The sequence below is a fragment of the Olea europaea genome, chromosome 8, assembly GCF_002742605.1.
Source record: "Olea europaea var. sylvestris chromosome 8, O_europaea_v1, whole genome shotgun sequence".
Classification (NCBI taxonomy): domain Eukaryota; kingdom Viridiplantae; phylum Streptophyta; class Magnoliopsida; order Lamiales; family Oleaceae; genus Olea; species Olea europaea.
Window position 1 is genome coordinate 1,539,165 of NC_036244.1, and position 16,098 is coordinate 1,555,262.

The 16,098-nt window shown below is 34.3% G+C and overlaps 2 protein-coding genes and 2 long non-coding RNA genes across 5 annotated transcripts; 3 read left to right on the top strand and 1 right to left on the bottom strand.

Moving 5' to 3' along the window:
• Nucleotides 1-883: 883 nt before the first annotated feature.
• Nucleotides 884-7,063, top strand: LOC111398474. Of its 2 annotated transcripts, XR_002703349.1 has the most exons (3): nt 884-2,497; nt 2,618-4,263; nt 6,052-7,063. It is a non-coding gene; the product is annotated as an uncharacterized LOC111398474 (long non-coding RNA). The 2 variants fall into 2 exon arrangements; XR_002703348.1 differs by having other exon boundaries at nt 884-4,263.
• A 482-nt stretch (nt 7,064-7,545) lies between these two features.
• On the top strand, nt 7,546-8,798 carry LOC111398475. Its single transcript, XR_002703350.1, has 3 exons — nt 7,546-7,973; nt 8,145-8,375; nt 8,472-8,798. It is a non-coding gene; the product is annotated as an uncharacterized LOC111398475 (long non-coding RNA).
• Nucleotides 8,799-10,703: 1,905 nt separating this feature from the next.
• LOC111398473 (probable sugar phosphate/phosphate translocator At1g12500) lies at nt 10,704-12,307 on the top strand. Its single transcript, XM_023025387.1, has one exon. It carries the CDS (start codon nt 10,940-10,942, stop codon nt 11,990-11,992), a length of 1,053 nt encoding a protein of 350 aa, XP_022881155.1. The 5' UTR covers nt 10,704-10,939; the 3' UTR covers nt 11,993-12,307.
• Nucleotides 12,308-13,721: 1,414 nt separating this feature from the next.
• On the bottom strand, nt 13,722-14,646 carry LOC111399194 (mavicyanin-like). Its single transcript, XM_023026462.1, has 2 exons — nt 14,487-14,646; nt 13,722-14,056 (listed from the first exon to the last, which is right to left on the bottom strand). Exons 1-2 carry the CDS (start codon nt 14,644-14,646, stop codon nt 13,722-13,724), a joined length of 495 nt encoding a protein of 164 aa, XP_022882230.1.
• Nucleotides 14,647-16,098: the final 1,452 nt, after the last annotated feature.

Here is a 16,098-nt window from a genome sequence, read left to right on the forward strand (position 1 = left end):
TCCAGACATGATATCATTTGCACTATTACATGATATACAAATCAACTAGTATTAATGTTCAACAGATTTAAACAATCCAAAAATTTGTTTAAAGGTAAAGCCTTTGTACCAACATCAGCACGGTTATATTCAACTGAAATCTTTTCAAGTTTTACAACACCTTGTGAAATAACATCTCTTATAAAATGAAATCTAACATCAACATATTTATATCTATTATGCAAAACGGGATTTTTACTTAAATGAATGGCGGATTGACTGTCTGAATAAAGAACGACTTCTTTAATATACCCAAATTCATTTAACAGACCCTTGAACCATATCCCTTCTTTTATGGCATCGGTGGTAGCTATGTATTCTGTCTCGGTAGAAGATAAGGCAATAATCTTTTGCAGCTGAGATTTCCAGCTTATGCAAGAATTACACAAGGTGTACATGTAGGCTGAAGTGGACTTTCTATTGTCCCTATCACCGGCATAATCTGAATCAACGTAGCCTCTCAAAACAACACCTTAAGGTTGTTTTTTGTACAAAGTTCCTAAATCAAAGGTACCCTTTATATATCTAAGAAGCCGCTTCATGGCTTCCCAATGTGCTTCACTAGGATTTGACATATATCTACTCAAAACATTTAGAGTGTGTTTGATTGACATGGAAAATATTACCTAGAAAAGAAAATATTTTCCATCTTTTGTGGAAAATAAAAACCACCTCTACCCAAGGAAAATATTTTCCTTAAAAACAAGGAAAATTAGGCATATTTTCAAAAGTTGGAAAATGTTTTCCGTGGAAAAAAATAGCAATCAAACATTCCAAGTGAAAATTTGGATGGAAAACCAATATTTTCCATGGAAAATAAATGTAATCAAACACACCCTTATAGAATATGTCAATTCTGGTCTAGAACAGGCCATAAGGTACATCATAGACCCAACTGCATTAGAATAAGGCACTCTTGCCATTCTTTCAAATTCTTCTTTAGATTTAGGATATTGTTCGTTAAAAAGTTTGAAATGGTTGGCCAAAGGTGAACGCACACTTTTGGAGTCAGACATCGCAAACTTATTTAACAATATTAGCATATATGATTTTTGGCTAAGACTTAGTGTACATTCCCTCCTATTTCTTTTAACTTCAATATCCAAAATCCTTCTTACCGGATTTAAGTCCATTTCAAATTCTGATTTTAATCTATTTTTTATTTCTTCTATCTCTTTTATGTCATGACTTGCCAAAGCATGTCATCCTCATAATGGAGCAAATAAAGTGAATTTTCTCCACCATTTCCTTTATAATATAGACAGGTATCAAAGTTACTTTTTTTAAAACCAAGTCCAAGGATAAAATTATCAAATTTTTTATACCATTGCCTTGGATGTTTTAAGCCATATAGAGACTTTTTAAGAAGGCAAACTAAGTCAGATTTCTGATTTATTTCAAAATCCTTAGGTTCTTTCATGTAAATAGTTTCATCCAGGTCACCATTTAAAAAAGCTATTTTGACATCCAATTGATCTAGTTTCCAATTAAATTGTGTGGCTAAAGCTAGAATAACTCTTTAACATTTGTAAATTTTACAACTGGAGAAGATTTCATTGAAATAAACTCCCTCTTTTTGGGTAAAGCTCTTTGATACAAGTTTAGCTTTATATCTGATGTCATTTTCAGTTCGTTCCCTTTTTTAATTTTGAAAATTCATTTACAATCAACAACTCTTTTACCTTCAGGTTTTTTGACCAGCACCCAAGTTTTATTCTTTTTAAGTGATTGCATTTCATCTTGCATTGCTGCAAGCCAATCTTTATAATCTTAGCTACTTATGGCTTCCTCAAAAGACTCAGGCTCATTTTCAATCATACTTTGATAAGATAGTAAAGAAATATCTTCATCAAACCTAATTGGAGGTCTTATTTGTCTTCTTTGCCTGTCTCTAGCGAGTTGATAGTTATCTAAGGTCTGGTCAGTTTCTAAATCAGGTTCCTGTTCACCAACAGGAACAGGAGCTTCAGGTGCTTCCTCATTTCTCTCAATAGGAAGTATCCTGATCTGTTGTGTATCATTTTCAGGTTGCTTCACCTCAATTTCAACCCCCTTTTCCACATTTTCAATCTGACTAAGGGGTTCAACCTGATTTTCAGTTTTAAGACAGGGCAGATCATCTTCATTAAATACCACATTCCTACTGATTATGATTTTATAGCCTTTGATTTCTTTCACCCGTAGTCTTAGTTAATATAGTGGGCCTGTTCTTCTTCCTGCTCCACTTTTATGCACATGATGATTATACCACCCCTTGAATTATTATTATTGTTGTTGTTGTGAGATGGAGAGCCATGTTAATGAACTCAACGTTAATTTCGCACTGAATTTCTAGAGCAAGATATCAGCCATCGTCGTTGGAGCAGTCAATGAAGTGTGAGACCCCCCATGTGACTTCCCAATCCAAATTCAAATGAATGCCTTACATGTGGTGCTAAACGTAATAGAGAGTGTGAAGGTACCTTCTGAGCTTAGGGATTAACATGCCACTTTATGATCTCCATCTCCCTCTCTCTCTCCCCTCCTAACCAAATGCTTTGCTTTGAAGCTTGTCACATTTTATTTCTTTATTTTTCAGGTCATTTTGTGTTGATCAACTTGCCATATACAATTCTCAATCCATACTTCATGTCAGAAGTTGCACAGATTCTTAATAAAATCTGTTCGGGGTGTAAATTTCTTAGGCACTATAAGGTCAAGGTCAGGTACCACATTCTCATATACTGAAATTAAGGTTGCTGAAGTGGGAAGAAAATTTTCTCTCTTATTGTGTAATACATATGATGCAGCAAGAAGTGAGAACTAGGAGAAGAGCACAAATCGAAGCTCGGCAATGCCCAATGGAATACTGAGAATTGACCAATTAACAATCATATTTATTCAACTGCAAATTGAGATCTCATTGAAGTTAGAATCTCGTTGATTCAAAGTAAACATTGAGGATTGATTTTGATCAACAGATCCGTAGATTCAAACTTTATACTGATATTGAATAGTGATTTGGAACAAACTTCAAAGATTTCAATTTTATTCAATAAATAACCAAGTTACAGTGAAATCCTGATTCCCTATATAAACAAGAAATACTGTAACTAATGTCTAGACCAAAACAAACTCTAGGAACTATATATGATTAAATAAAACATTGGATTATAATATTTTATAACAAAAAAATAAATTAAGTAATTTAAATAAACGAGTACATAATGACTACCAAAATGAAAGAATTCCTGTTCTACTGCCTCAATGTCGAAATTTGGCCAAAAAACCATTGGTCTCAAGAGTTTTACCCAGTGAATTCTGTTTAAGGCCTGTTTATGCTTAAAAAACTTCTATTTTTCACCCAATTCAGATACGGTAGACTGAAACTGGGTCAAAATATTTGATTGCATCACATAATATATACATTTTATTTCGCATTTGATCTATTCCAACCTTTTGATATTCCTCAACTGTGACGCCCCTGCATGTTAGTCTGCATAAGCTGTCTCATGTTTAAGTAATCAAGTCGGGTTAATAGAGCTAGTTCTTCATCATTAAGGGTGCATTTGCTCATGGTTACTTTGGACCATTTTTGTGTTTTAATATATGAGAGATGTCAAGACTTTGTGGAATTTAAAGCATTTCTATCAATTGACTGTTAATATCCATTTGGAAGAATCAGGTTTGCTCAGTTTATAGTGCACAAGAACCCACTCCACATGCTAACAATATTTGGAAGGTTTGATGTGCATGGGGGGTTCTGTAAATTTCTTATCTTGTTTGAGCTATCTGATTAGTTAATAAGAATAAGAATATGTTCAAGGGATAATTTGTAAGTATTGTTGGATTCACTCAATAGACGTAAATTGGATATCAGTGTGGAATTGAGAGCTCTCTTCTGGTATTGTTCATATCAAGAAGTGGACTTTCATCTACTCCATCTGAATTTTTAGTTCGGCCCATCACAATCAACTTGGGAGGCTGGCAATGGAAATTATTGTACTCCTGTCCACTGTTTCTTTATCAATTTGTGAAACTATTTTTTAGATTATTGTATGCCACTAAAGATGATGCACTTAATGACATTGAATGCACTAAATGACATTCATTTATTAAACTATCAATTTTATTTTTTTTCCAATTCTTTGCAAAATGTTATTACTATTATTTTGTTTATGCATGCAGCAGAAAGCTGATTCTTCATCTAGTCATCATCAGCCTAGGAATTGCAAATACTGTACTGTAAGTTCCTTTGGCAATTAATGTGCTTTTACTATGTGTGTGTTACTATTCGCAAAATTATTTCTTCTCGATTTTAAAACCCACCGCAAGTGTACGGTTCGTCAACAAGTAGTAAAGTGGACTATGAGTCCAAGTATCGTTCCCACGAGGATTAAATTAGCTCTAATTAAACTAATGTGACCTTAACCGAATCTAATTGAATGAAAATTTGGTTTAAATGTGAAAACCCTAATTTTGGGAGAAATCCCCAATTCGAAACCCTAATTGCAAAGAAAACCCTAATTTCAAAATTTCACTAATCTAATGAAATAAATACGCAACTGAAATGTAAATATGCAATTTTAGAATTATTATATTGAAATGAATTGAAATGAAATCATTAAGAACTTGAATCCTCAATTGACTATTAAAAACCCTAATTTCACAAATTCAACGAATCGATGAACAAAATGCCAATTCAATGTTCCTAAATTATCCAATACACTCTCTCGATATGTATTGAATCTACTCTTACATACCACCAGCCTATATTTTTATGGATGATGCAATGTATAAGAATGCATGACTTTTTATGAACATTTTCATGAATTGCATAAAGCATAGAGGTAAGTTTCCATCCCCTATCGGACCCCTATGTTGATTTATATTCTATCGAATTTATTCCCCTTCTTTCGAATGCAAAGAACAAATCATCTACAATCACATAATAATTGGCCAAATAATTATGGAAACATTCAAATCATATAAATCAAACATTTATCCAATCGAAATTAATGTTGAATTTATGAAATAACGGAAATTTAAATCATCAAAAGGTTCATCAAATTCCTAATGAACAAAAACCCTAGCCTATAATCATCATTGCAAAATCAAGAAATTGAAAAACGAAATTAAAAGATAATAAGAATACACCCGTATGGAATTTCTTCAATCCGTGTGTATAATCTTCAATCCGTTTCGAGCCCGTGTGAAATTGAATCCAAAATCAAGTTTCTTGCCTCCAATTTTGGTCTCTCTCTTCTCCCCGTCGTTTTTCTCCTTCATATGATGAATTTAGGCATTTATATCGCGTCCAAATTAAGTAGAAAATGAGTTTCAACCAAAACGAAAAACTGCGCCCGAGATTTAAAAATTCTTCTATGCGACCGCATAGAAGGAATCTATGCGGTCGCATAGTTCAAATTGTTTGGGCTCATTGAGTCCCTGGAGCCTTCTATGCGACCGCATAGAAGGTTACACTATGCGGTCGCATAGAAGTAACCATCTATGTGGTTTGTTCAATTTGGTCCCTGAACTTCTTTGTTGCTTCTCTTGACTTCTTTATTCGATTTTTTCATCTTTTCAACAAATTTTATCTTCCAATTGATGATTGATACTATCAATTCTCATGCCCCTCATTCGGCATATCTTTTGAGTATTTGCGCTTTAGTCCTCCAACTTTCAATTGTCTTCATTTCAATCTCTGTTCAATATTTTCTTCTTCCAGTTGTTTTGCTTTGTCATTGAGCTCATACTTGGCATGTCTTCCCTCTCGTTTTGCATTTAGCTCAACTTTTCAATATTTGCACCTTTGGTCCTCGAACTATCAAATTGTTGCGTTTTGGTCCTTCTTCAGCTCTTTTCTCCTGAATTCCACAATTTCCATTGAATTACCTACAATGCATAAATTTAACTGGATTAAGTCACAATTCAACCATTTTATCCATGTTTAAGTCATGTTTATGATCCAAATAAGCGTGTAAAAACACACTTATCAGTTACCAAACTTATATTCCATACGGAAAACAGGGAAGGCTAAGAGACCGTTATCCGCCAATGAAACTTAAAGTATCTTCCAAAGGCACGTTTGCAAAGACGGCAGTTGTTGCAGAGGTCAATGAGAAGTTCATAAATAACGGCTCAGGAAAAGTTTTGGCTTCTGACAATTGGGGTTGCACCCTCAAGAAACAAACCCAGAAGAGAGTTCCCCACAATCAAACATAAGAGTTCTATCACATGCCCGGGTAACATTCCCATTACCGTTTCTAGTTGAGTGGATGTATTGTTCATTCTTATCTCTTCTGTTTGTATTATGATCCCTACATTTCAGCAAGTGCACTTTTTGGTTTTATGTTCTTTCAGTTTATTCATTGCCGTGTAATGTAGTTTTTCTGTTTTCTATGACCTTGAAGCTGCCACAATGAATTCCTTTACCCTAAGCATGCCTCTTTAGCTATAATGTACTTTCTTCTAAAAGCACCTGCTACATTGATAAAATCAATTGAATGTCACGTGAACGCTGAAATTACATAATTTTTATGACAACATGAACGTGGAATTCCATAATTTTATGTGGTGGATGCTGAAATTTTTTGTTGATGAAGTCCTAAGATAGAATGTTATTATTATTAATTTTTGTTTTGTTGATTTATATGGGAACTAGGTTTTATTTATTTATTAATTTTTTTTAAGCAAAACACAATCACATGCTACACCAGGAAAGACTGATGGGGGTTTGGATTTTCCTGCCATATATATATATATAAACAAACTCTTGACTATGTTGCCTAGACTCTCCAAAAATGGTGAAGTATCCGTGTCGACACGACATGACACGGATACCGACATGGGATATGGATCGGATCCTTGGTTTTGCAATCGGACATGGCAGCAAAAGAGGGAAGACGGCGGAAGGTGGAGTCTTTCTTCTAGCCGTACCAAATTTTGTCTATGAAGATGTAGTTATCCGGCCTTGTGTCTATTTATGGATGCTTCTAGCTTGGAAGAAAGAAAACAGTAGAGTTGGGGAAAGAAGACTAAGGAAGAAGACAAAGGGTTGCCCTAATTGATTGAAGTGGGACTTGGACAATGTTTTATAAGGGCTGTTGTTAATTCCAATGTATATAATTAAGGAAATTACAATTATTTTATTGAGATAAGTTGTATGGTCAAATTCATTTAATTTGAGTTTATTTGTTTATTTCTAATATTTATCTAAATGAGTTGTTTATTTTGTAATTAAAATAATTTAGTCTATATCTTTTTTTTTTAAATATTAAATTTGAATTTATTTCTATATTTGTTTTTTAATAATATATAGGACATTTACATTGATTTTTTCCTTTAATTTTTTTGAAATGTCATTTAAAAAAAAAAATGTTTTGTGAAATGTGTCCCCATACTCTTATCCAAAAATCAAATCATTTTTAACCGTATTCCCGTATCTTCTTCTTTTTCTTTTTCTTCTTCTTCTTCTTATTATTATTATTACTTTTTAATTTTTGACAATTTATATGCCTTGATCCAAGGATATGATGAGATGCAAAAGGAATGATGGAAAGATAGATTGTATTGTCAGTTCACCAATCGAGCTGCAGTCCTTTTTTTCCGAAGCCAAACTCTACAAATTAGAATTGTAGTGTACAAATTTTGTCTCTACCGAACTAATAGAAGATAGTTTAATTTTGCATGTCCTCATTCACCTTTGAGACGGCCCACAATCCAAAGATTCAAATTCTGACAAAACTTTCAGCAGACTTTGCAGGCTATGTTTTTGTCATTGTTTGTTCATTGGAGACATTCAATCCAACCAAAGCTTATTAAAGAAATTGATCAAATTCACGATATTTTATGAGCCACTAGGTCATCTATTAAACACACAAACCTAGAAAGGCCAGCATTTGCCAAGATGGAAATTGAGAGTCGACCTTCGGAGATTTCTAGAATCGCAGGTAATGGAAACACTCGGGTTTCACGATTACTTTTGAAATGTCAATCTTTTCCATTTCTTAAAGTTGCATGTTTCAACTTTCTAAAACAAAACCACGGAGAACCCTTTTCCCTCCGACTTACATTTTACCCATTTTTCCATGTACGGAAAAGCTTACTTCTTTTATGAATAGGAAAATCAGCATCGACTAGACACGGGAATGGTCTTAAGCATGAGCAAGGCCTTGTTAATGGGCTTAACGGCATAATATATGGTGGTTTTACTTTAATGCAACTTCAAAAACTCTAGCAACAAGCACTAATATGCAAGTACATGGAAGTTGGATTTCCCATTCCTTTTCATCTTATTATGCCAATTTGGAAGAGTGTTACTTCTCTTAGCAGCTCTCAACTTTACCCCAATTGTAAGTACAAAATGTTACAAAAACATCTTTACTTTTACTATCTAATTATTTCTCTGCAAGTACATTTTTGTGGTTATGTGGTTTTGGGTTACGCAGTGTTGGGTTATGGTGCCTTGAACACAACTAGCTTAGATGATGAGCCAGGAAGGTGCAGGAGAACAGATGGTAAAAGATGTAGAAAAGGTGCTGTTACAGGACACAAATATTGCGAAAGGCACATGCACAGAAACCGGGACTCGGACGGCCGCAGCGTTCAAGAAAGCATGACGAAACACTGACGAACGGAATTTCGACATTATAGAAGCCAATCTCTCTGTTTCTTTGCCGACTGATGGCAATATTTGTAGCAAAAAATGAACCATGTTTTTGAGTTGTTTATAATCTGTTTAAATTATAAATAAACAAAAATGAGTGAGAATAAGTAGGTGGAACTCTGAGTTTCTCGAAATATTCAAATAAAAACTGATTTGACATATTATAACAATAAAAAACATAGTTAATTTTGATAGTCATCAATTCAACAAGGAGATATAGTATATGTTTTGGTAAAGAGCTTCAATTTTATTTTTGCTTTTTCATTTTTAATTTTTGAATTAATATTGTTGAGAAGTTTTTTTTTTTTTTTTTCCCAAGCAACATGGTGATCAAAATATGTATACTTCTTTTCTTTAATTCTATTTCATTCCTTAGCCCATATTTGCCATCCATTAAAATGAGATTTTTCGGGGAAACAAGTTTTGGAATAGTAATTTGTCATAGAACTTGAAAGTATCACACCTTAATAACTAGTCATTGAGGTTGGAGAATCCAAATCTATATAAATCACACAAAGGAGGCTTATACTTCATATGTGAAATTCAAATTTTTGTAAGTTCTACTAGAACCAAGACAAACTGCCACAATTTCGACCCTAGCACTCGCGCGGGGCAAGTGCCCATACACCAACCGAGGGTCTTAAAACGTGATGTTTGCTTTGAAATCAATGTCATAGAACTTGAAAGAGCTACACCTTAAAAATTAGCCGTTGAGATTGGAGAACTCAGGCCTATATAAATCACACAAAGCATTCCCATACTTCTAATGTGGAATTCAAACCCTATAAATTCCACTGGAACCATGACATAATTTTTTGAAGATGTGGTTAAAATATAGGAAAATTTTGAGTTTACGTGCAAATTGCTTTATTATATAAATGTGTCGTTGAAAATGAATTTGAAAAAAAAAAAGAAGAAGAAGAAGTTTTGAATTTAATGGATGCCAAACAAAGGCTAAAATTGTTAGTATTATCAAATTCAATAGACTCCTTACCAACCTTATGATTTTCAAAAGTGTTTGAACTTATATAGTCATGCTAAACGAGCTCTAAAACTTCTATCAGTATGCACAATTTCTTTAAAAGAAAAAAAAAACTAAATTTAGTTTATTTATTGTTATAAACTAAAATATAATTTGAATGAGTATTTATGAATTAAATGAAATAATATAATTTACTCAAGCTTGAGGGGTTTATTTCAACTGAGGTCATCGTATTTTCATTCGAGTTTGAATTGAGTCACTACACTTTAACTTGTATCAATTTGATCATTATAACTTTAACTTCGTTGGCTCAACATAGTCCAAATTGTGTCAAATTCAGTGTTACATCTCAATCAGAAAATCATTTCCTTATGTATAAAATACAATGTTATTAATAAATATCTTTCTCTTTGTAGGAGTAACAAATTCTTTAATTATGCAGATTTTATTTTGCAAATTTGGGTTTAGAAGCAAATTAAAGACAATATTGTAGCAAAAAATTGTCAACGCATTCACTATCACAATCCAAACTGTTAAGTTGGCATCACAGTAACATCCACTAGTAATTGATGGTAATTGGTAACGTCAGCTTTTGATAATATTCAATTTGGAGGGTGTTTGAGAGTGATTTTTCACGTTAAAAAATTGATTTTTTGACCGTTATTTCACTATTTCAATCGTAAAATTTGACTTCTTCTCTCATATGTGGCCCCACTTTTTTCGTAACGATCAAAAAATTAATTCTTAAAATCGCTCCCAAACGAGACGTTGATGTAGTTGAATATAATGACCCAATTCAAATAATTAAATACAATAATTTAACTGATAAAAATTGAGTTACAATAATCCAATTTAAAGTTGGGTCCCAAGAAAAATGGCACAGAATTTCTTGAATATTAGCCATCCAATTGACTTAAAAAAGTACAAAATCTCTCAATCACTAATTATCAAAAAATAACATTTAAAACACTTATTAATCAATACCGACACTCCCCGGTCCCAGCCACGAGATTTCTAATAATTTTTTCTCAAAAATTCCCCCTTTTCCTTCATGGACGGTTATCCTTCTCTGTACCCCAGCAAATCTAAATCCACACTCTACATCTAGATCCAACCACCGATCACCACCCTACGCCAACCCTTTCACAACCAGATCTATACACAAAAACTCTTCTTCTACACAAACTACTATTTACAGTAAAAGAATCACTTTGTGTAGCAGAAAAATATAGCCATTTTTGTTAGTCCATCTCGTGCAAGATTTTGTGATGGTGGAGGCACAGTCATGGACTACCAGAAGGGGTAGCAACCCAAGACTTGAATCTAACAATGACCAAGTTCTTGATATTCCAGTAACCCCAACTGCAGAAATCAGGCAGCAGCAATATGCTTTGATCTCGCCAAGTATTCTTACAGCAACCATTATTGCATCCTGGTATTTCTCGAACATTGGAGTGCTATTGCTCAATAAATACTTGTTAAGCTTTTATGGGTACAGGTACCCAATTTTCTTGACCATGTTACACATGTTGTCTTGTGCTACCTATAGTTTATTAGCCATAAAATGGCTTGAAATTGTGCCGTTCCAGCAAATACATAGCCGTAAGCAGTTTTTCAAGATTCTTGCTTTGAGTGTGATTTTCTGTTTCTCTGTTGTTTGTGGGAATACTTCATTGAGGTACCTTCCGGTGTCGTTTAATCAAGCTATTGGTGCTACTACTCCATTTTTTACAGCTATTTTTGCTTTTGTTATCACCTGTAAGAAAGAATCTGCAGAGGTTTATTTGGCACTGGTTCCTGTAGTACTAGGCATTGTTTTGGCTAGTAATAGTGAACCCTTGTTCCATCTTTTTGGGTTTTTGATGTGCATTGGCTCAACTGCGGGCCGGGCGTTAAAATCTGTGGTTCAGGGGTTGTTATTAACTTCAGAAGCTGAAAAATTGCACTCTATGAATCTATTGCTGTACATGGCTCCAATGGCAGCATTGGTATTGCTGCCATTTACTCTGTATATTGAAGGGAATGTTCTGGCTGTCACAATTGAAAAGGGGAGGGAAGATGGATTTATGGTGTTTTTATTGATCGCAAATGCCACGGTTGCTTATTTGGTTAATTTGACAAATTTTTTGGTCACAAAGCACACGAGCGCCTTGACACTGCAAGTTTTGGGGAACGCCAAAGCTGCAGTAGCGGCAGTAGTGTCGGTCTTGATATTCAGGAATCCGGTGACGGTGATGGGGATAACGGGTTTTGCGGTAACAATAATGGGAGTGGTTCTTTACAGTGAAGCTAGAAAGAGGGCCAAAGGTACAACTCACTGACAGCAATTCTTGATTTGAATTGATGGTGCTGGAGACAAGATTATTCATATATGATCCGTTTTTCTGCCTTTGATTAAGAAGTTAACTCTGGGCTAAAAAGTCAAAGACTTTAGACGATCTCTTGTATAGGAAGATGAGTGGGAAAAAGAGCTTGAGTTTATGCTCTTTTTTCATTTTGCTTTACTTTATATCATTGACCTTGAATTGGGGTGGTTTAAGAGAATAAAGTTCTCTTTTACTTTCCCCTTTCTGTAATTTTGTATGTCAATTTGATAAATTGGAACATAGATAACAGCTGATTCCTTTAATACTGTTGATCATAATTTTGTTAAAATAGCACATTTTAAGCATGGAATTTTGTTCTACTGTTGGCATTGTTAGTTTTTAATTTATTGCTCTTGTTTGCAGTGACTTGATTTAAGTAGGATGGTTTATGAAAAGAAGGGGTCGACGGAAACTGACATCCTTTTGTAGTTACTAAGTATCTACTTACTTAAATCTTCGAATAAGATCTAGCAATGCCCTATAAAGGATTCACATAGATGACTCCAAATTTATTGGAAACAAGACATAGTTTGTTTTTGTTTTTATCTTTCATATGTGGGTTTTATCTTAATTTTCCAGTTAGTTATAGAAGGAACTTTATAAAGCAGTAGAAAATCCGGGTCCTTGCAAAACCGCAAAACTATTTGTTGCTGACTTAGATTCTATAGTCATGCTCAATTTTGTTTGCACATGAAATAAAGCATGAACCTGGTGCTTCCATATAAGGTCGTTGGTTCCAAACCATCATGGTCAATCATAGGCTGTGAAGCATGGTACCATAAAATTACCATGCCATATCTAAATTTAGTCTTTACATGTGTGAGTCATCTGAATTAGGCCTCCATCGTCTTGAGAGAGAGAGACATCTAGTTGGAATTATGTAGTACAGTACCAACCATTGTTTTATAAATGAAATGGTCTGGTTTAGGTCAAAAGTGTAGCAGTTGCATTCCATTCTAAGAAAGCCTACAAGGATTATTTTTTAAATTTTGTTAATCTCTGTTAGAATTATATAGTATTGTACTGCTTTTGAAGTTTTAGTTTCATTTTGTGGGCCCCTACTCGTGGTTTCACTGTCATCAAATGTGGGCATGGGTCCAGCTTCCACATGGGAGAAAAAGCAACTTGCTGCTCAATTTATTTGGTGGTTGGGACTGCTTTATGTATCTATTCACAAGTTTAATGTAGTAAAATAGCGATGTGGGGTCGTGTAGGAAAATGATGAACATGTGGACAACAAAAAAGGCTCGATTAGTAAAGGTTTGCTTTTGCTTTTGTTTTTGTTTTTGTAGAAGGGGTTCTTGAAGAAGACACTGAATCAGTTTTCTATGATAGCTCTTTTAGTTGAACAGAGCATATTTAGAAAATTATCCAAATAGGTACAAAAGCTACATATTAAACACTCAAGAAATAAGCAAATTTAGAGAATTTTGAGAAATAAATTGAAGTTCTTGATATCTTTGATCCAAGAACAAAGTTGAGCCAAAGATGAGACAGTTACAAGTGAATTGACTCCTTTTATTTTTCCTAAATTCGATCACACGGTTCCAAATACAGTCTTGAATTTATTCATTTCTAATTTATGTTACTTTTGTAGTGACAACTTGAATGCCACAAAAATTTATTCAAAAAAACGAAAAAGTAAATCTTCATTCTGTTATCACCCCACGAAGAATTGGAATGGTTAAGAAAAGATCATCTTGAAAACAGATACTGCCGCAACAATCAACACAAAAGATTTGAAGGGAGAAATTTCCGAGGCTCCTGAAGATCCCGGTGATTGGGGAGGTAAAGGAGTGGGTGTTGGTGCCGGGGCTTCTGATACAGTGATCACAAGCTTCACTCCCTTGGAGCAGTGATCCTCGACTGTACTATTGTACCACTTTTTCCCCGGTTTTGCAAGGGTTATCACGTCTTTTCCGCTAGTTAGAACACCGCTTGTGTTTGTTGCCACACATTTTTGGAAGGTAGGGCCATCTACTTTCAAAACACTTTCAGATCCGTGCGGGTACATAAACACTACACCAAAACCAGTGTGTTAATTGATAAGGACATGTTAACCTCGAACCACCTTGTATTTTCATTTTCATATAGAGACACTATTGATTCATTTAGATCTTGTTTTCAATATGTTTCCTATTATGCAAGTAAGATTCATGTTTTGAATAAGGTCACACGTGTACAATTTTTAACAACGAAGTGTGGCGAGTCATTAAACGTTATCATTTTGCTAATTCTGTAAAAAATTAAGTTTGATGACTGAAATAGGGCACACCCATAAGTTTAGTGCCTAAACATGTTTTTAATTGTCAACGTATATACACGATCTTTTTCTAACAGTTTAAACTTTTAGACGAGTAGTAAAATCTTAAAACAGAAGAATACAAATCATTTTTTTTTCTTTCGGGAGGGGGGGTGGGGTTGTTTCATACTAAGTTATTTGACATACTAAGTGTATCTTCAACGTAAAACTTCTTTCCAGTAGCCCATAATGTGTAATTGACACCCACTTTCCATCCAGCATCCTCTCCGACTATATGTTGAGTTGCCATAGATGGAACAGCTACCATTGCAACGAAGATTGTGATCAAGAAAGCTTTTGAGGCCATTTCGAAACCTTAATTTACTCGAAAAGCCTTCGTTATGATTTTAATTTGCTAATGATAGAAGATGGTTTCTTGGTGTAGGGACATTAATGTATTTATAATCTCTTTGGTACGTTAAAGACTAGACTAGAAGGCTAACGGCGGGTGCATAGATTTTAACTCCACAGTAAAATGGTATGAAGCTGTCTAATTTGGCTGATATGGGTCGACTTATTGTTCAAACCAGTACGAAATTAATAAAATTAAGGTATGTTTGTTTTTCCTAAGAAAGCCAAATGACAATTGCCAGCTGTTAATTTTTTTCTTTTTGTCATTTACAGCAAAATGCTGGTCTAGACGAGATTTTTAATCTTGATGGGCAAACTTTCAACTCGGTGCAAGCCTTTTCTTTGTAAAAATCTTGCCTGAGCATATTCTATTGCTAGCATTATTCCTCTAGATAACTAAGTTAATAGTAAGTTCGATATCGACACGAAAGTTTCATAATTCGAAGAGGGCAAGACTCTGAAAAACGTTCACCAATTTATCTTAGGTTTCATAAAAAAGAAATAAAATGTGTTTATCAGATTTTATTTATTTATTTAGTATAATTTTGCAGGATATCTGTTGACATGCTAAAAGTGCAGCCCAAAGAATGAAGCCCAACTGGGCAATTCAGGATAAAGGCCCAAATATGATTATTAATGAATGAGTGGAAGCCCACGAATGCGGTAACACCATTACCCAAACTTACAAGACGCCCATGATCTGAGCGAATGAAGTGCCTTGTAGTCGCTCAGAGTTGTAACCCCGTTCTCGTCCAAACCTTCGAATCGCCCAGGATCTTAGCAAACATAAGGTATTATGGTTATCCAAAAGTACAGTTATCGAAGCAGTTATTGGGTAATTTTATCACGTTCCACGATTCAAGAAGTTCATTTGAAGACGGTTGAACGACAAAGAATAGTGGCAGCATTTAGAGACGGCAGTTCCACGATAAGTTGATCACCATGAAGAAAGTGGGCAGTTATAAAACAATTAAGCAGTTTCTAAGCGGTTGATCACAAAGAGAGCTTCAAGGGAATATAAAAGGAAGAAAAGACATAGAGCAAAGACCCCGAATCAAACACTCTCAAACAGAGAATATGTAATTTCAATTTCTTAGTTTAGACTTAAACATTTCTTTCAGTACTCGTGTGCTTGCGCCCCTTGGAGGCATTTTGTTTAAGTTTCAATTGTAAAGTCATTGCCAATAAAACACCCCTTTTTGGGACTTTGTTTCAAGATGTTTGTCCCTTACACAATCATCTGATCCCTTTTTAATTGTTAGCTACTATCCGCGCGAAACAATATCAGTTTAATTTTGTATTTCTTCATGTAAACTAATATCTTAAATATGAAGAATAAAACATAATCTATAGCAGTAGCAATCAAATTCAAGAGTCTTTCCACCCAATAGAAATTGCTGATGTTAAA